General features: G+C 36.8%; 3 protein-coding genes and 1 pseudogene across 8 annotated transcripts; 3 read left to right on the forward strand and 1 right to left on the reverse strand.

Moving 5' to 3' along the window:
* The first annotated feature begins 267 nt into the window (after positions 1-267).
* Positions 268-1,751, forward strand: LOC114820133 (glucosamine 6-phosphate N-acetyltransferase-like; annotated as a pseudogene).
* Positions 1,752-3,205: 1,454 nt separating this feature from the next.
* LOC103452461 (uncharacterized) lies at positions 3,206-6,436 on the forward strand. Of its 2 annotated transcripts, none has more exons than XM_008391986.4 (5): positions 3,206-3,468; positions 4,220-4,355; positions 4,443-5,168; positions 5,528-5,720; positions 5,950-6,436. In XM_008391986.4, exons 1-5 carry the CDS (start codon positions 3,392-3,394, stop codon positions 5,973-5,975), a joined length of 1,158 nt encoding a protein of 385 aa, XP_008390208.3. In that variant the 5' UTR covers positions 3,206-3,391; the 3' UTR covers positions 5,976-6,436. The 2 variants fall into 2 exon arrangements, with proteins under 2 accessions (XP_008390208.3, XP_028946071.2); XM_029090238.2 differs by having other exon boundaries at positions 3,217-3,468; positions 4,220-4,269.
* Positions 6,437-7,947: 1,511 nt separating this feature from the next.
* On the reverse strand, positions 7,948-14,374 carry LOC103452376 (uncharacterized protein At5g03900, chloroplastic). The gene is made up of 14 exons (XM_008391897.4): positions 13,825-14,374; positions 13,494-13,601; positions 13,322-13,425; positions 13,152-13,235; positions 12,927-13,014; positions 12,767-12,832; positions 11,778-11,867; positions 11,156-11,221; positions 10,147-10,289; positions 9,974-10,060; positions 9,829-9,892; positions 9,479-9,622; positions 8,765-8,928; positions 7,948-8,406 (listed from the first exon to the last, which is right to left on the reverse strand). Exons 1-13 carry the CDS (start codon positions 14,218-14,220, stop codon positions 8,785-8,787), a joined length of 1,584 nt encoding a protein of 527 aa, XP_008390119.3. The 5' UTR covers positions 14,221-14,374; the 3' UTR covers positions 7,948-8,406; positions 8,765-8,784.
* Positions 14,375-15,192: 818 nt separating this feature from the next.
* Positions 15,193-18,874, forward strand: LOC103452289 (1-(5-phosphoribosyl)-5-[(5-phosphoribosylamino)methylideneamino] imidazole-4-carboxamide isomerase, chloroplastic-like). 5 transcript variants are annotated; one of them, XR_011574026.1, is made up of 10 exons: positions 15,196-15,394; positions 15,489-15,553; positions 15,694-15,901; positions 16,316-16,401; positions 16,517-16,618; positions 16,966-17,099; positions 17,816-17,864; positions 18,304-18,530; positions 18,576-18,663; positions 18,832-18,874. XR_011574026.1 is itself a non-coding variant. In XM_029090648.2 (8 exons), the coding sequence occupies exons 1-8, from the start codon at positions 15,268-15,270 to the stop codon at positions 18,478-18,480; spliced, it is 948 nt and encodes a 315-aa protein (XP_028946481.1). In that variant the 5' UTR covers positions 15,193-15,267; the 3' UTR covers positions 18,481-18,723. The 5 variants fall into 5 exon arrangements, 1 of the variants encoding a protein (XP_028946481.1); XR_011574025.1 differs by having other exon boundaries at positions 15,193-15,394; positions 18,304-18,663; XR_011574027.1 differs by lacking the exon at positions 18,832-18,874 and adding an exon at positions 17,999-18,218 and having other exon boundaries at positions 18,304-18,723.
* Positions 18,875-19,631: the final 757 nt, after the last annotated feature.

Consider the following 19,631-nt stretch of genomic DNA (forward strand, 5'->3'; position numbering starts at 1 on the left):
ATACAACTTTGCAGTAAAGTCACCCACATCCAATCACATACCAAAGTCTTTGGTTGTTGGAACAAACTTTAGTGAAGTGATTTCCGCACATCCATTTTCTTCGCCGCTATGCTCCTTCATTTTTCTCTGGTATTTGGGTTGAGTAAATCGAAGGAGAATCGAGGGGCGGAAATGAACAAACCAGTGTAAATCACTTCGTTGAACTTTACAATTGCGATGGGATGAAACTCATTTCCAACTTCATTAACAGCTTGTAACGAGTAAAAGATGGCAAACAGTGAATAACAAAAATTCCAAGTTAGAAAACTATAACTCTCAGACAAAGGCAAGGGATTCATAGAACTACTGCAACAACTGACCGTTTGTGATTCTGTATCCGACAAGGACTTTGAAGATCGATTGAAGGAATGTTTGCACTCAAAATATACCCATTTTTACTTATTTGGGCAATTTGGGTAAAATATGGTATTTGAAGGATTAATATGCAAGAAAACTAATCTGGAGAGATATTTGGTGCAAGTGGGATAGGTTTTACACTATAATATTGTTTCTCCTATTTGTTTGGGTGGTGGAGGTTTGTCTAGCCTTTGTTTAATCAAGATACATGCATGTATTGCAAGTAGATGGAAAGGCATCAGCAAGCTTTCGGGCAAGAAACATGTGAAAGAAGCCAACTTGCTTCTTTTAAATGTTAGTTTATTACAAGTGGGAAAACATGTGATGAAAGCATGTGGTGGAAATGCAAGTTCCTATTTTAATATTATTTCTCCATGCAAGTTGGCAAGTGAAATACAAGCTGCCCAAGTAATGGAATACAAACTGCCCAAGTTTCTTTCGGGCAGATGCAGTGTCCTCAGCAGGGGGTTTCCTCCAAGACCTCTATATAAAGAAGCAGATGGAGAAGGATTATAGACACTCAAAACAACCAATCAAAACTCTACTCAAATTAGCTCATCAGCTTCCTTGTAGACATTTATTTTTAGCCAAGCATCCTTTGCTTTTCTTGTTTATTAGCTCTGCTACTCACTTGTAGCATCGATCTTATTTGTGGCTTTTATGTACAACCCTCTTTCAGTCATTTAATCCACAAGCAATCTGCAATATTAGTCACTTTCCTCTGTCATTTATATTTCCAAGCAACATTGTCATTTACATATTGTTCTATCTCTCCATATAAGTAAAGTCCTTATTTTTAAGGCAAACAAAGAACCTTAATTTGAGTAACTCCCACTCAATGGCACAATCTCTTAGTTCGAAGTCAAACTCAGGCGCAACCTCAATCATTCAAATCCCGTCTACTAGCGGCATCTAGTAGTGGCACGCCCGCACCCCACCAATCTCGTATGTGAGCAAATCCCGGCATGCCCGCAAGGCACCATGGCGGATTTAGGGAGCAAACAAAGGAGCTTAGCACCCGAGCAGAGGACCATCAGGTCTTTGTAATACAAGATGATCGCTCCGGGAAGATTGTCGCAACTGGGAGTGTGTTCATTGAGAGGAAGTTCATAAGAAACTGTGGCAAAGTCGGGCACATTGATGACGTTGTGGTTGATGCCAATGCGCGCGAAATGCAGCTAGGGAAGAAGATTATTAACGCCCTTACGGATTATGCTCATTCGATGGGGGTGTTATAAGGTGATTCTCGATTGCAGCGTTGAGAACAAAGCGTTCTATGAGAAATGTGGCTACAAGCAGAAGGAAATTCAGATGGTGAAGTACTTCATATGAGAAGCATTCTTAATTCCTTGTAAGTTGGCTTCTTGCTTTTGTTTCTTTTCGCTTGTGCTGTATAAACAAAGAGTTTCGGAGGAAAAAATTCATCCGTCATAATTTAAACCTTGCCATGACAACATTGAAATTTCGATCGGGAGTTTTATGTAGTGCTTAGAAGTGAAATCTGCCCAGTTAATTAGTTCAATCCCATTTTTTCAGCAGAACTTAGAAGTTGAAGATTGTTCGAAACCATCTTTTGTTTGCCACGACAATATTATATCCTTGGAATGCAGAAGAAAATACTATCAATTTCCAAGGGTTCGTCTATGTGTGAAAGGTATGTTGAATGAAAGAAATGAAGAAACTGTGTCCGACTTGAAGGTAGAAGATGGATAATTCATTGAGGGAACTTTTCCCTTTGAATCCCCGCGTAACGGTAGGATTATTCATGCTTAATCCTACAAATAAAAAGATCATTCACCTATACCTTTAACGTACATGCTTCTTTTTTCTTTTTGTATGAGCTATCCGCTACCATTTCAAATTTGAAAGCACTCTCCATACTGCTGTGAAACTGCAAGCAGGCGGGCTGTTGAGTAGCTGTTTTGGACTTATAAAGGAAACAAGGTTTAGCGGAAGAACACTACTTAGCTTCTTATAGACAAATAGTCGTTTCATCTTACATATCGACTACTCATATAAACATACATTAACCTAATTATGTTTTTTTATTTTTTTTATTTTTACGTGTAAGAAGCTAAATGTTCTCAACAAAAACTAAAGTTAAACTGTAAACTATTCCATAATAGATGGAAAAACATGTCCAAACCAACTTTTGTGCATTCAAAATGCTAGCGTTAATACTTTTCTGTGCGCATGTGAACAACTGATAACTATTAACGCTTTGATGAATTACCCAATTAATAACGCTTAACACGAACTCATCTATACATTATAGTACATTCAACAACATTGTTTGGCTTCTTATACCTCATTAAACGTAAGTTACAATTTGATACATGTACTAAAATATCTCATTAGAACTACAAATAGAAATATTTCCATACACATGTCAAGATCAAATTTGTCTTAAGGAAATCATGACTCCTTATAAGTAAAAAGAAAAATATTTTCGGAACGTACTAACCAATTTTTCATTAATAATACGTAGTACATTAGTACGAAAAATATGATTGAAATTGAAATAAAAATTCAATAGTTGTAGAAATCAAATCTAACCGTACATTTTTGCTGACCATCCTAAAGTAGTGGTAACGTCCTCTAACCTATTAATTACTGTTAGATTAATTTAAGTTTTGAGATTTATGAGAAGTACAAAATGAGATTTTTAGATCAGTTATCTTTTCCAAATTTCAAAAGCTCAATAATAGATAATGACGTGGTGGAAGCTGATTGGTACGTCGAATCATGACACTGTGGTCGCCTACACATGCAAATACCTACTCTCCATCCTTACGCACCAAAAAAATTAGTCGTTTAGACATTTTAACGAATACCTTTCCCCTCCGTTTCCGGCATCTCTGTAACCCTAGACCCTAAAATCCCAATTTCTAAATCGACATTTGAAATTAATTTTTTATTTTTATATGAATAAATACTGCAACTTTTCTATTTGGTGGTGAACGTAGAAAACAAAACAAATAGAAAATAAATAAAAATGGCGTCGAGCTTGCACCAATGGGAGTCGGACCCTCTGTTTTCCGCAGCCGAAGTCGTCCAAGATTCCGCTGACAGGTTAATTGCTCCTACCTTTTTTCCTTCTTTCTTTAATTTTAATATGTATTGGAAATTTGGAAGCGTTTTTCTTGCTTTTGGGGAAAGAAAGGCAAAAACTTTGACTTGGGCTGAGAAGAAAGTTAATAAAAAAAAAAGGTGAAAAGTATTATTTTTGAACTGCTGAATTTGATGAACTTGATTTCTGAGCTGGGTTAGAATGTTGGCATCTGAATTTATTTTTTTGTTGAAGATCTTTGTTTGGTTTGGGAATGATGTTGTCTATCACAAATGGGACTTTATATTCATCAGAACTTATTTTTCTTGTGCTTGTCGAGCTACCCGAAAAGTCCAAGTGCGTAGTATTCATTCATGTGTTTGTCTCACGTGAACAGAAGAACCGAGGCCTTTTAGGATAAAACCCCGCTCCTGCTGGGCTAGCAGGTGGTTAAGTTGGGGACAATTTTGGTGTTGGACCATTTGGCCCATCTCTCTGAAACTTTGACAGTCCGAAACATCAACTTTTGAGAAATGCCAGTAACGAATAAACTGTAAACCTGCCCATTTTTACTTTCTTCAATATTTCGCTTTTTCAAAAAATAAAGGAGCTTACAGATTGATAATTCACTGTTGTATAAACATAAGGAACTTTTTTTTTGTTGTGGATTGCTTATTGTATTTTCTGTTCTGTGTTTTTATTATGTTGAGTTGCTTATGAGTTGTGCATTCCCTGAAACCAGTGCTCATTTTGTTTTGGTGTTTTAAATTTTAGGATGGAATCGGTTTTCCGCTCTCTGCTGCATGAGCTCAGTCTTGTTCAAGGTGACTGTCCAGACCCAAAGTTACATGTGTCAATAGATTATCACAAACGCGATCTTGCTACTACACTTGAAACGGCAAAGTGGCAGGTGGTAATCTTTGTACATGTCAACTCTTTCTTTCTTCGTTTTCTTTATTTTTTGCTTAGTTAGGTTTTAGTGATTCTCTCCTGCCAGTTGGAAGACTTTGAAAGAGCAGTGGCAGGCAGGTCTCAAAATCGGGAGGATGTAAATTCAAGACACAGGCAGTTTATCGGAGCCATGAGGGAACAAATACTTTATGTGGAGAAGAGCTTGGAGGGCACACCGATAGGAGATCCCATGCGAAATACAGAGTGGGTTAACTTGAATGAACAAGATAGACATGGTTTGGCATTGTTTCTTTCTGGTGGAAATAACGCCGAGCCCACTGATGGTCAAGAAGTGGAGGACAGCAGTATCTTGAGAAGATTTCTTGATCCAACCGCATCTAGTGCTAAAGACAGTACTTCTGGTATAGATGAGCACAAAAACAGAGAAATTGAGGACTTGAATACGAATGGAGTGGTGCATGTGGACCGTGTTATTGAATCTAGAAAGGAGAACAACTTGAGTAAAGTTGGTTACTATAACAGATTTGGTGAAGGTGGGAGTTGGGACATCGGCAATACAAGGTTGAAATCTGATTTTACAGATTCTTTTCCACAGACCTCTTGTAACAGATATGGAGGTGGTGAGAGTCGGGATCTGGAAGCTAATGAAGCCAAACCTGAAAGCTTCAGCAGAACAAACGTATTGGGGTTCTTGAATACTGCATGGAGTGTGTATGGGAGTAGGGTCACTGGGAGCTATACAAAGAGATTTAAAGATGGAGAAGAACAAAGTCATTCCCCATCAATTGCTGATGTTTCTCATGCCGCTCAGGTAATTTGGCAATCAGAAATCAGAAACTTTTAAGTATTCACAACTCTTCTATTTACTCTTAAATCTGTAATTCAAGCGTCACGTTTTCTTTCTTGGATAATTAAGAAGATTCTTGAATTTTCCAATTCCGTTAAGTATTGCATGTTCATTAGTTCATATTCTTCTTTAGTAATTAGCTGTGACTTGAGATCAAAGAAGGAAATACTTGTAAGTTCTATCAAATTTTCAGTGTTCCAAAAGGATTGTCGTGTGATTATATCTGATTCCGCTCTGTATCCTGAATCATTTCATTGTGGAAAACTTGGTTTGGCTTTCTATGCTTCAGCCTAGATGCTTATGGGTTTGCTTGTCCTTGACAGGTTCAGCATCGGGGAACGTGGTTGTATAGAAATTTTAAAGAGTTGTGTATGGGGATCCGGACAATAGTTATGTACTTACGGACCTGGCTTGGTGTATTTAGGGCAAGATATGAAAGATCACCTTATCACATTCAAGTTCAGCGGCATTCTATTCACGTGGTATTGATAATACTACTTTCGCTCATTATTTTAGGTGAGGACAGATTACTTAGTAATATTGTCTGCAGTGCATGTTTGTTTCCTTGTTATTAACTGCATTTAGCTGTCGTTCGAACCATGTGATTGATTGAAATTACTCTCGTTTTAATTTGATTGGGACGGAAACTACATAGGAAAACCAAACATGTTATTTCCCCCTTTGAAATTGTCAATATTAGTATAGTTTCATCTGTGCTTTCTTTTTAACTCTGCTCATCACTCAGGCACACTGGTGTCCCGGCTTGCTTAAAGACATTCGTGGTTTGGGTACACTCTACAATCTGTACATGCAAAGGGTTTTCTCAAGACATTTTAACGTGGGAAGAACTGCTTTTTCGCCATCTGACCCTCTTATCATGGTCGGATGCAAACACTATTCAAACCTGGAGAAATTGTGCACCATTGGGCATCGCGTCATTACTCGAGTGAGTCTCTGACTGTAAGATGTATTGGTTTTGTGATCGTCGATTCTGCTACAAGTCTGCATGATTGTTATGTCAAGAATGGAGCCGTTGGAACCAGTCGATAATGGTTTGGTTTCTGCAGTGTGTAAATTTGTGGTTTACTCGAGTTATTATGTTGTATTTGGTCAGAACGGGGTCAGCTGGGGTCGATCCATTGTTTTCCAGTCACCATAACCGGAATTCATGCTGTGCTACATTTTGATTGGTGTGGTAGATCCGCTTCAATAATACTTGATCTGGAGGAAAATTGATAGTCGTGACATTGCATAACATTGCTATCGCGAGTCTTACATTTCAGAGCAAAAGAAAACGAAACCCGAGCTGAACAGCAGATTCTCAATTGTTCGAGTTTCCTGGATATCAAGTGTCGTAATGACAACCAATGTATTAAAAGGAGGAGGTGTAGGCGAGGCGTTCCATGGATAGCCCTGCCTAGGCATGAGGGGACCTTTGGTCGTACCCAGTGCACAAGGCTCCCGCTTTACGCAGGGTCTGGGAGATGTTCCAACATTCTTGAGGAAATTTCAATTCTTGAAGACAAGTTTTTCAAGATTTATGGATTTCTTTTGCTTCAAATTTGTTAAATTATTAAACTAGAAGTTAATCTTGTTCAAATGTTCTCATAAGAAAGCATATGAGAACGTGACACATCACGTGTTCGATGAAATGTGTCTAAGTACTGCTCTTTTGGCAGAAATGCAAAGTTGTGAAAGCCAAATATTTTGAGTTAGAAAATTTAGAGGTGTCGTTAAGATAGTACAAGTGGTTGGCACAATAAATGCCGGTTTGAGAGGCCCCAAGCGGGGAGGCCTATAGAAAGCGGTAGAGACCTCCAATATACGGGTCGGACGAATTAGAGAGAATAGAGTGAATGTATGAGTTAGACACTATTTAGCCTTGAAATCAATATTGAGGCCAACACAATGAATGTAGCTCAATTTTTAGGCGTGAACCACTTACATTTTTGTTGAAGGGTTTTACGTTTTACGCTTTACGCAGGGACCTAAATAATTTAATATATATTGTATATATAATTATATATTGAGATTAGAATACTGAAAAACTTGAATTTTGAAACAAATTATGGTGGTTTGGGGAACTTTGAAACAAATTGAGGTATGAGATTGGAGTAAAATTGAAATATAGGATTGAGATTGAGAATTTAGGGTTTGAGGAATAGGGGAATCGTGGAATTGGGGAATTGGGGATGGGGTGAAATATAGCAGAGAGAATCGAGTATTGGTTGGTGGAATATATAGAGAAAATGGGATATTGGGTGATGAAAATAGCAAAGAATTGGCAGAGAATGACTATAGTGATTATAAAAAAAATAAAAAATTAGACTTTGCCAAAAGGACATCGTTTTGAACCAAGTCATTTAAAAAGAATTAAAAGATTTGGCCAAAACGACATCATTTTCGGCCAAGTCTATAAAAAATAAAAAAAACCTTTCTTCTCCCTCACGCGGTCGTCTTCTTTGTGAAGACGCCGTTGCAACATAGTTATAGAGCATAGAGTTTTCCAGAACATTTCAGATTTCAAGCAAGATTTTGGATCATAGGAACACCCAGTCAACGCCTCAGGCGCGCCCCGACGAAGCCTAGGCGAGTTTCCCCCCAATCCAAGAAAACAGAGGTGACAAAGCCCCACCTACAAGGCCGCCAGGCGCGCCCCAAGGCGCGTTTTTTAAAATACTGATGACAACTGGTGCAAAACAGTATAAATACGTCTCAGCGCAAGAGAAAACGAAACGCAAGATGAACCAAAAAACAGTATTAGTAGAAACAATCCCGAGATGAACAGCAGATTCTCAACTATGATGGGCTTGTTTCTAACACTCAGTATTCTATTAGTTCGTTCGACAAAGTTAACAAAGTGAGAAGCTAGTATCGGCCCTCTTTTTCCCTCTCAGGTGACTTTCACGGCCACGGAAAGCTACCTGTGTCCGATTCTGCAAATTCCAGACACAAGGGGATATGCCGAAACATATACATGAGCCTCATGATCCATAGATTCTTTCGTGTGTAAAATAGTTTTGTTGTCCACCTGAGATCTATATTACAAGGTTTCTTACTTTCTTCCCAGTTGCACCCCACCAGAACTCCAGAATGTCAATCTACATTTCAAACAAATGCTAATACCACCGAGGGTGCGTAAGCTTGCCAATCGACAGCTTGAAGCTCTAATATTCTTGAGGAAGACCACTGGTAGCTCTCCCTGTAACAAAAAATATAATTGCCTAATCAGCATGTGAAAAAAAATAAAAATTTGACGAGATTCACTGTAACTTAGTAACCCTTGCGTTCTTGAATCCTGGCCTGATAACTGTTTGTTTTAGAGAACCGTGTTTCAAGTTCACCAACAAGTAGACATACGTCAAATAGAAATAAACCTAGAACATCTGCTCTTTTGATCCATAGACTACTAAAAGGAGTCGTCCAACTGATAAATATACCAAATGCCCTCAATTTTCGGGCACTCAATGAACCAACCATACCTGCAGTGGCATTTGTTTACAAGATACCTAGAAATGCAAATGGTATTTTCATCCAAGGCAAGAAATGTATATACTTACCATTTAACAGTAGCCTCTTCTCAATCTGACTTTTCGATTTCTCGAAACCTCTTATCCCATTCTTGGGCTTCATAGTCTTGCTCAACCAAATCCTTGTCCGTGCTATATACAATTCTATCCTGCCCTATGAATGTTTTTTGGGCCATTTCCCGAGCACTGAGGAGCTGAAACATCATACAGAAAATATATAACTAAATATTGTTTTAATCATTGAAGGAACAGAGTTCATCTAGTTTCCGTTCTTTGTTCCTTTTTCTTTATTTCAGTTGTCTTTACATCAACAAGTACATGGTTACCTTATGAAAAATCCTATACCTTGCACCCTAAGACAACCTCATGTGTGCGTTCAAGTGAAGAAAACTACCGCTATTTTTTAGTTTGAAACTTCATATCTTACAACAGTTAACAAATGCAGCATTGCTGCACTAGTATGTTCAACTTAATTTTGAGTTAAGAAGATTGGTATGTTTTCAATGGCAACGCAATCATTAAGAGTTTGTTTTCCTCAAGCAAGTATAGGCCTTATGCATTAAGAGTGGGAGGGAGGGAGGGCTTGATCAGCACTAGGTGAAATTTCATTTATAGATCTCATACCTATCCCCTACAAACTAGCGTGCGAGACTGTGAGTACAAATTTAAATAATGACAAAGCACACAAGTGCAGTTTGAGATAGAAACCATTAATCAAGACAATCTAGAGAAGCACCAATTTACCTTTCTTCTAAGTGAGATATCCGGCAATTCAAGGGATCGAGCAAACTGCTGTCTTGCTTTATTTCTTTTTTCTATGTCAGCGTTTGTCTTAAGCAGGAGGAACCACCGGAACAAAGGAATTGCAAAGAAAGAACCAGCATAAATCTGCAAAATAATTGTGAGGCAAGATAAAATCCAACTCAATAGTGCCTGAGGATTTAATCAGGTCTTCATATAGGGAGAGCTTCATAAGAGGGATCCCTATCCACTATTCAAGAGAAGGATTGCGTGTGAACCCAACCATTTAACAAAAAAGTACAAATTCTTGATTGCAGGTAGGGAACTTTAATTTGTTTGAAATCAAATCATACCTGAAGTAGTGGAAATATGCTATTAATAAACTCAATAAAACCAGCTGGTGCAGTTGTAGTATCCCTTCAAATAAGAAAGCGGTGGGCATCAGAGCAATATAGAGTAAAAATAACCAAGCAATTACAAAGTTCAAGTCATACATACTTTAAGATGGTTCCAAGAATGATAACCCCAAATAAATTTAGTCCACCAAGTCCAGCAACCATTGCTCTCTCAGAAATGCTAGTGTTACTGCAAACACAGAAAACTTGATTGTTTCATTTTAAATTCCAGATGAATTCACAACATAATCGGCAACAACAAACATAATAAATGACCTGAATTGCCACTTCTTCTCCTGGAAAAATTTGTCAACACCTCCAACAAAATCAGCCCATCTTCTCCCCACATATTCCTTCCTTCCACTCCTCTGAGAAGACGCTGTGCGCTGTAGAGATGGAAACTTGTACAGAATGTTTCCCTGCATCATAACCAATTTTTTTATGAATGACAATGTAATATTATATTGTTTCATCTATGTAATGAAATCCAATATAGAAACGGAACGATTTCACAATTTGCAAGCATGTACCAGGCCACGGGAAACAGAACCTTATTTATCCAACAGTTCTCATCTCTATATGTATATGCAGGGGCGGCACGGATCGGTTTTCATTCGGTTTGACACCAAAAATATAAGCGAACCAACTAGATTTCAACGGTTTGGTTTTGACAAATACCACCATTGAAACCGAACCAAACCATTGTTAATTGTTTTGATTCGGTTTGGTTCAATCATTTCAAGCCTATCCAACACATAAATAAAAAAACGTTCAACATTTCAAGAGTTTTAATCTTCTAAACATCCATACATCTCACCCATTCCAATTCAATTGAAAAATTAAATTTTGGGGAACATGAAAAGTTCATCAAGTCAAATAGAACTAAGTTTCAATTAAATAAAAACTCATGCTAGCGAACGATTTACTAATTACAACCTCATATAAGCATAAAATACATATACATCTCCTAATTGTTAATAGTCATTACAACTTATAATATATTGAGACTTATAATATGTATTTTGTAAGGCCTCAAATAATCTAATACGTTGACATGTGGAAAATAAATTAATAATTAAAAGATACATGGTTGATTCGGTTTGGTTTTGGTCGAACCAAATCAAAAATAAATCGGTTCGGTTTTTAAATTGTTTGACTTTTTTCTTTCAAAACCAAACCAAACCGACCAATATGGTTTGGATCAGTCGACTGCCCACCCCTATGTATATGGAGAAAGAAGACAAAATAGAAGCCATTTATTTTAAAACATCAACGTTAAACATACCTCTTCATCTATGATAGGCTGACCCTCATACCTTAACAGAACAGGTAAAATGTATGTTTCATCATTCTGAAATTAACAGAAAGTAAAATGTCAAGCAGCGTAATAAAAATTTAGAAGGAAAATGCTGAATATAGTAAAAGAAACTGAAAACTTCAAGGCCATGTAGAGTTTGAACCGACTGAAGTGCTCAATAAAAAGCCAAACCACACAAAACAAAATAGGTGAGCTCGACAGCTGTTTGGAAGCTTTTTCATTTACAAAGAAACAAATAAAAGATCACGATTATATACATTATTGAGTATGAAGTTTTGAAGCACCATTTACTTGAACAATTTTTGTTTGAATCTCTTATGAGGAATTATGCAAATGTGATTTGACTTTACAGATGAAAGTACTTAATACTTTTACTTCAGCACGGATACAACGCAATGCATGCTGAACTTCTCCAATATTCTGATGTGTTAAATTAACTAACCAATGGATGCAAGTGCTTACTATTAACCGTAAATAATCTAATCTCAGCTGGAACTAGTACAAATTCTCCAAATACAAGAAAAACTCCATTACAAGAGTTTGGAAACTCAAACGAACATGACAACAGAAAAAAAATATATATATTTACCAGAGTATCCCCTGAAGATTCTATATCAAGATATGGAGCAAGTTCTTCAGCTGCAACAACACCACCTTTAGAGGATATGTATTGTCCGATCTGCATTTACAATTCAAGGGATAATTTTGTCATTATACTTTTATATATATCTATCATAATTTTTAATGACAAAAAATAAAGAAAAAAAAAGACAGTTCCAAGATAATAAGTAGCAACAGACTATCAAACTTTAGGAATAACACAAAGAATCACACAACTAAGGAAGTTCAAGGACTATACCACAGGTGGATGACAGTTTCTGAGAGAGGATCCCCAATTACCTTCAGTATTTGTGAAAATCTTACATTTTCCAATATCACATCATATAGTTTATATATAGCTTTGGGAATGTAACAACAGTTTCAAAACAATCATGACAATTCCCAAGCACAAGACCAGCGCAGTTCTTATGTTTTGATCTAGTCAAAAAGCTATCCGCCAATTACACAATCCCCATTCCTACAACTTCCACATTTTTACCAACTGAAGTCATAGATGAATTCAGCGCATTACTTTAACCTAACAATTCCCTTTTTTCTTTCTTGTTTTTGGATTTTACATATACACATGAAAGAGATTGTTGTTAAATAAATATAATGCTTTAAATGATGATTAAAGTTATAAACTCCTGTATTTGACCTCAACAAAAGCTGTAAACTCCTGTATATTTCTTTCCAAAGTATTAAATCAAGGATTAACATAAGAATCTATGACAAAATACCATATCCTATCTCAAAGTCAAGCCTAAAAGGTCTTTGCAAGATTTTAAGAGGGGGTACTATGTGAATGTAGCTTGATTGAGAGAGAAAGAGGGAGAGAGAGTTATGAATACCCCAATATGCTAGTTTACTCTGACAAGACAGAAATCTAATTGCATATAAAAGCATACAAACACAACCAATGAAATGAAACAAATTGTTTAAAGCAACGAACCACTGAACTCAGTGCTCGATTATTACCAACTTCCATCTCTCTTCTTCGATTCCTTGGTTCGGATCACCATCGCCAAATACAAATGAGAAAATCTAAAAGACAACATCATAAAGTCAATACTTTCTTCTTCAAATACAAAACTAGTAAAGAGACGATAGAAAAAGAATGATCAAATCCATTACATACGGATTCAACGAAATTCATCTTGTTATCATCTGTTTGTACTCGTTCTGTTTGTACTCGTCGCCTCCTATAGTAATATGGATCCCAGTACCTTAATGAAATAAATAGTAAACAAGGTGTGAGCAAAAGTCTCTTACAAGTTCCAACAACTAAAATAACTAAATCTGAAACCAGTCCACAGTATTATGAAAAACGTACTTAACAAGGAAGTATAGAAGAAGGTATTACCAAAAGAGGTCACCGGGATTCATGTAAAAAGTGAACCCTGAATCATATGACCTTCCTCCACGTCTTCCACGATTGTCCTCTTCACTGTAACCAAAATACTAGTGTCAACCATTCTGCCCATAAAGAAAACATTTAACAATAAGATAATAATATTTACCCTGGAAACTTACCTTCTACCAGAAGACAGAGCAACAACAATTGCAGTATAAACAAGAACAATGGAAGCAATTAGGGCAGTTCCAAACGAAACCCTCGCTACATACTCAACCCCAGCCTGCAAAAACGCATTATGTTAGCTCCAATTGTCAAACATTATAGCCAAAAATTCCACAAAGTTACTACCTTTGCCTTCTCAAGCACAGGCTCAACTCTCATTCTAAGCGATTTTCCTAAAAGCTTCGCCCGATAATCCTTGGGGAAAACGTAGAGCACGTCGCCTTCATCCGAAACCTGTTGGGACCATCTTGAAAAGAACAATTGCACTCACCCACAAACGAAAAAATAACTAAACAAACCTACAACCCCCATCATTTTCTTCGCAAACATTTTAGAAAACAACTACAAGTTCATAAATTTTTGAAAATAACTAAACAATCCTACACACCCCATTCATTTTCTTCACAAACATTTTCAAAACAACTCCAAGTTCTAAACTTCTTTTGGAAATAACTACCTCCAAGAATCCTTCAGTGTCAGCAGCGAGGGCTTGCAGAGCGTTCTGAGCTTCGTTAAGCTTGAGCCCAGCCCGGCCAGCCACGTCACCAATCGTCACTCTCCCTCCACAAGCGTCCACAGCTTCCATCGCTCGCTTCCTCACATCCGAAGGCAACTTATCGCTCTCCACAGCTCCGCCGGGCCTGATTGCAGCGCTGGCGGCGTCGAGGCTCGACTTCACCGCCGACACCAAACCCCTAGATTCCCGAAACTTGGCGCCAAATCCGGGGAAAACGAGCGTCGGGTGGAGACGGAAGGTTCTGGGAGGGTTGGGGAGGAGTGAGGATTTGAAGATGCGACGGCGAGGACAGTGGGGCTTCTGCGGAAGCGTGAAGCAGGTGGCAATCGACGCCATTGACGGATTGAATTTTGGTTCGGAAGTTGTGTGGGTTTTTGCTAAGTTGTTGTGGCCATGGAACTCTTGGCGAGTGGCTCAGAATTTGCAGAGCTTCGAATTGAACCTGTTGGACTCTTATCGAGTTCGACCAACAAAAAAAAATAAATTAGACAAATATTAATTCGGAAATTTTTTATTAAAAACTGTCACCACTTAGTATTAGTATTCTTTTTTAATTGTAAGTGGGGTGTTTTAAGTTCGATTCTTGTTAAAGGTTAATATAAACCACAATGTTGCCTGCCACTATCATTTATCTCGCAATTTTTTTCCAAAAAATTTAAAGTCATTACTAAAAAATGAAATAGAAAATATAGCAATTGGTGCAACTTTTTTTCATCTTTAATTATGTTTTTTGTGTGAGTTTATAGTTTATCACATGTATATACAACAAAAAAGTTGACTAGTCGAGAAAAATGCGATAATATAAATTATCAATCATGTAACTATTTTGAATTATAGTAGTATTTATGAATATGTTGAACATGTTCTGCTTGACTTTTCTCTCGGTACCTAAACTAAACTTATGGTATTTTAACTAGAAGTTTTGTTGTAAATTATATTTAAACTAAAAATACTTCGACAACTGTAAGTTTTATATACAAATCTTTGATTAGAAAAAGATGAACGTTACATTGTATGATCCTTATAAAGAGTTCGATTAATTTCTATATTATCAATTAATTTTACAGTAAAAATTCAACTTCATTCACCTCAAATGTTCACTTGTAATCATGTGTTTAAGTTTGAAGTGTTTTTAATATTACCAAGGGCTTAAAACCTTGTATGCGCAAAACCCTCCTGAACTGATGCAGTTGTAAAATTTTCGGGAGTAAATTGTAAAAATTAAAAACGTGGTGGCCAATTTGAAGGAAAAAAAAAACCCAACCTTGGGTGATTTGACATAAATACCCCGTCCTTCAGATACAATACGGAACCCAAGTCACTCTCTTATTCTTCAACCTGGACTGAAAAGCAAAAAAATAAAAACTTCGGCGCAGAAGCAGAATGAAAGTTGAGACCTTCAATGCCGCTTTCTCTTCCGATGTTCGTACATTTCACAGGCTTCCGAGTTCTTCAATTTTCGGCGCAAAAAGCCCTAAAATTTTGACTGCCAGACCTTCCATGGCCTCCGGTAAGTATATTTCTGCTTCCGTTTCATCTTCTACTTTGGTATTTACCCTTTTCATGCAGTGATTCAACGCGCATTTTCCCATTATCTGGTGCAGGATTCACCCGGCGGCTTTCGATCTATTGCGCCGTTCGCTTCCGGCCTTGCATTGACATACACAAGGTACTGCAACTTCAGTTTATCACAGCTCATTCTTTTGAATCATTTGGGGTTTTCTGTAAGTCGGTTATATATGTTTTTGTGATGAGCTGAATTATCTTTCTTTTGGGATTTCTGTGTTTGTTATTTGATTTTTACTTCAGGGTAAAGTGAAACAAATTGTTGGGTCTACCCTTTCGGATTCGAAGGATGATGGGTCGTTTCTTGTTACCAATTTTGTGTCGGATAAGTCCGCGGCGGAGTATGCAAAGATGTATAAAGAAGATGGGCTTAGAGGTGGTCATGTGATCATGCTTGGAGCTGACACTTTTAGTAGAGCTGCAGCCATTGAAGCTTTGCATGCCTATCCTGGTGGGTCTATTGCCTGCCTTCTTGTTCTTGTATATTCTGTTGCTGTTTTAGATATTATTGAACAATTGTCGGATCAAATGATTATAAGTAGTCGTCTAGTAATTATTTTGTTAATATTAGAGAAGTGATTCTTATTGGATTCATCTATCAGTTTTGATCTTGATGTGCAGTTCAAGAGGTAGTATTTGGCTGGATGAGTGTAAATTAGATTAAAAGATTGTTACTTAGCTTCAGATACTTAGCAATTCTGCAAAAAACATCAGCGTCTAATTATTATTGCAGATACTGAGATTTTCAAGTTGGTTGAGTGCCTTGGGAGTATGCTATTTCACTTTAATCTCTATTGTTGATGATATGTTTGGAACTTACAGATTTTCCTCTGCTGACCTTGCTGCGAGGACTGGTATAATCCAGGTGGCTTGCAAGTAGGAGGTGGGATCAATTCAGAAAATTGTTTGCATTACATAGAAGAAGGGGCTAGCCATGTCATTGTCACCTCCGTAAGTTACCACCTTTTTTTCACCTTTTACACCTATATATTAAAGAAGATTTATTTAGATCAAATTGTGTCACGAAATCATTTCTTTACATTTGGCATGGTTTTTTTTTTTGCAGTATGTATTTAACAATGGACAAATGGACCTTCAAAGGCTTAAAGATCTTGTTCTTGTTGTTGGAAAAGAGAGGCTTGTTTTAGACCTTAGCTGCAGAAAGAGGGTATGAAGCTAATGAAGAACGAAACCTCCCTTGTCATTGTCTATTTGTTTATTTTCTTTTCAAGGCTAAGCAGAGTTATTTATGTACTTTCATCTTAAGCAGTTTTTATGTGTATTCGATTCGTTGTAATCCGAGTTTAATGAAAATTGAGATCATATTGGTGGTGTTTGACTAGAGTAGCAATTTTCACAGACAATTGCAAATCTTCATATCAGCACTAAAAATATCGAATCATTATTAAAGTTTTTCTTATCCTTAATGTTTTCCTTCAGTATTTTTTACTACCTATTTTCTAGGCGTTTAAATGGTGGTCTTAATTTTCATATATGAATTGCTTTAATGTGCAGGATGGTAAATATGCAATCGTCACGGATAGATGGCAGAAGTTCAGTGATGTGAATCTTGATGAGGAAATATTGAATTTTCTTGCCAACTTTGCAGATGAATTTCTGGTACATGGTGTTGATGTTGAAGGGAAAAAGTAAGTCAAATATGTTGCCATTTTATTCCATCGCCACAACAGATACACTGGTCCAATTGAATTTTACAATATTAATGCCTTAAAAAGAGGTTTCGACTATAATTAGTAGTTAAAGGAAAATGATATTCCATAATGGAATTAAAAATTTCTCCTTGCCTGAGAAATCTATTTGGGGCTTTAGCTCTCTCTGCTCTAGTTGTGAGAACTGAGAAATATAATTTTTAAAGGTCTGTGAGTTCGATGCGTCGTGTTCTTGATAAATGCTTTTCTTTTCTTTTTTCTTTCCTATATCCTTTCGTGTTCCCATTCACACTTTTTTTCTGATATCAAGAATTTTCCCCCTATTTACAGATAAAACTACATCACTTTTGAGTTTTGAGTCAAATCCACTATTCAAGTAAAGGATGGATTAATTTATAATAATATGTTTTTTTTCTTCCATTTCTGATGGTAAGATCCAATTTTGAGTTTAGCTTCTGCTATAATTTCATTTGAAGTTTCTTGCTAGCCATAAGCTTTAGAATAACCATACTGATAATACATTTGCCAATTCCAGATGGTCTACTTCGTTGTTTGTTTAGTTAATTACTATACTTGTTGAAAGCTTACAATTGCATATCGGTATGAGTACCATCCCCACACCCCCAACCTGACATCCAATAGACAAACATGTTTATCCGTTGAGTTCTAACAAATCTTATTTTTGCTTATCGCAGGCTGGGCATTGATGAGGAGCTTGTGGCGTTGCTTGGAAAGCATTCACCGGTTGGTAACTTTGTAATAAAATGGCACATTTATGTATTTTGCTAACTGCACAGGTTTTTAAAGTTCTATAGGGTTGTTTCTGGAAATGTAGCTCCATCTCGTCATTTCACTACTGTTGGCTGTTTGGTGTTCAGTTGAACAGAGTCGAAATATGTTTTTATTCCTCACATAGATGACCTTGGAAAGACAAAGAACTGATCCATGATTGTTGTGATCCAAATCATTTGTATAGTGAATGGTTATTCAAATGCATATGCCCCATCGGTACAAAGCCGTCAAGCATGAGACTTTATTATTCTGATTAAGCCAGAAGGCTTGGGGCTACATGCTGCACTCATGTTATGGTGGAATCAGGCATGGGGAGCAGACATTTTGAAATTCTTATGTTCATGCATTGTACATGTTCAAATTACTTATAGGCTATGTTTTTGGGTGCCAGATTCCTGTAACTTATGCTGGTGGTGTGACTGTAATGGCTGATTTAGAGAGGATTAAAGTGGCAGGACTGGGACACGTAGATGTTACTGTTGGCAGCGCTTTGGATGTTTTTGGAGGCAACTTGTCATACAAAGACGTCGTTGCTTGGCATGCCCAGCAGGAGGCCTTGACTGTTTAGTGCATTTCTAGTATCTTTCGGTTCTGTTCGCGCACAATTTGGACATCTAGGTTATTCTGGTTTCAGTTCTATGTGTGCACTATTTTGACATCTAGGTTATTCTGGTTTATGTATTTTGAAAAATTCATTGCATAGGAGAGTTCAGCTCTTTAACTTCGAAAAAAACCGCGTTGTAAGTTATGAGTAGAAGCTATTATTTTTTAGGAAAACTAATGAAAAGGGCTTGAAAACTTTGAGTTTTAATGATAAGGACAAAATAAAGGGTAAAGTGAATAGTATCTGGATTGACTTTTTAGTGTAAAAATGTGGTTTTTCGTTAAAGTGAACAGTACCGGGTGCTTTTCGTTAAAGTTCCCTTATTTTTTTGGGTCAATGAAAATTTGCATCTGGATAATGCGCCGAAACAGAGTTTGGAGCCTTAAGATACAAATCAAGATTGGAGCCTTAAGATATAAAATTAAGCTCCGAGTTTGTCATGTATTACTTTTAGGCTATTTTTATTCATGGTAGATGATTTCCATGCCTTTTCATTGGGGATAGGAAATGAAAATTTTCTCTATGTTTGTTAGTGATGGGAAGGAAACATAGTTTTTGGATATAATAGGTAGGTTTTTTATAAACTAAAGTAATTAATGAATCTCCAATGGGATGCAAAAAACCTTGAAAGATGTATTTTTTAGTTGGCTAGAAATCTCTCCAATGACGAGATGTAAAATATTCATTTTTGTTGGAAAATGTAAATAAAAACGTGTATCTTTATTTCCTAAATTTGCTACTTCATATACCATATTGGGATTGAGAGCCTTGACATGGCTACAATGCACAACTTGGGGTTGAGAGCCTTGACATGGCTACACTGCACAACTTGGCCTCATTGTGAGAAACTTTAACTCCGCTACACAAAATACACGATTTAATTTTACATATTTGTACTTGGGAGTAATACTTATAATAACTCATTTATAACTGTAATCATCAAGTTTAAATGGATGAATAACTGTGGCAAATTTTAAATGGGTGAATAAATGTGGTTATATTTGCCGATGCAGAGTGGCAGCTACTTTAATCATCAAACTCATCATCAAAATCGATAAGCATGTATTTATCATCACTTATAGCAATGATAACGTCTACTTTATATTGCACATATT

Source organism: Malus domestica, chromosome 12 (assembly GCF_042453785.1).
Source record: "Malus domestica chromosome 12, GDT2T_hap1".
NCBI lineage: Eukaryota > Viridiplantae > Streptophyta > Magnoliopsida > Rosales > Rosaceae > Malus > Malus domestica.

What these genes read in the sequence shown, in the direction of transcription:
- LOC103452461 (XM_008391986.4), top strand. Translation starts at nt 3,392, where the DNA reads ATGGCGTCGAGCTTGCACCAATGGGAGTCGGACCCTCTGTTTTCCGCA. An exon ending in TTGAAACGGCAAAGTGGCAG is followed by an intron (nt 4,356 to 4,442) that starts GTGGTAATCTTT and finishes CTCTCCTGCCAG; the next exon opens with TTGGAAGACTTTGAAAGAGC. An exon ending in ACTTTCGCTCATTATTTTAG is followed by an intron (nt 5,721 to 5,949) that starts GTGAGGACAGAT and finishes CTCATCACTCAG; the next exon opens with GCACACTGGTGTCCCGGCTT.
- LOC103452376 (XM_008391897.4), bottom strand. Translation starts at nt 14,220, where the DNA reads ATGGCGTCGATTGCCACCTGCTTCACGCTTCCGCAGAAGCCCCACTGT. An exon ending in AAGAAGAGAGATGGAAGTTG is followed by an intron (nt 11,868 to 12,766) that starts GTAATAATCGAG and finishes TTGTAAATGCAG; the next exon opens with ATCGGACAATACATATCCTC. An exon ending in GCATATTTCCACTACTTCAG is followed by an intron (nt 9,623 to 9,828) that starts GTATGATTTGAT and finishes ATTATTTTGCAG; the next exon opens with ATTTATGCTGGTTCTTTCTT.
- LOC103452289 (XM_029090648.2), top strand. Translation starts at nt 15,268, where the DNA reads ATGAAAGTTGAGACCTTCAATGCCGCTTTCTCTTCCGATGTTCGTACA. An exon ending in CAGACCTTCCATGGCCTCCG is followed by an intron (nt 15,395 to 15,488) that starts GTAAGTATATTT and finishes TATCTGGTGCAG; the next exon opens with GATTCACCCGGCGGCTTTCG. An exon ending in GCCATGTCATTGTCACCTCC is followed by an intron (nt 16,402 to 16,516) that starts GTAAGTTACCAC and finishes TTTTTTTTGCAG; the next exon opens with TATGTATTTAACAATGGACA.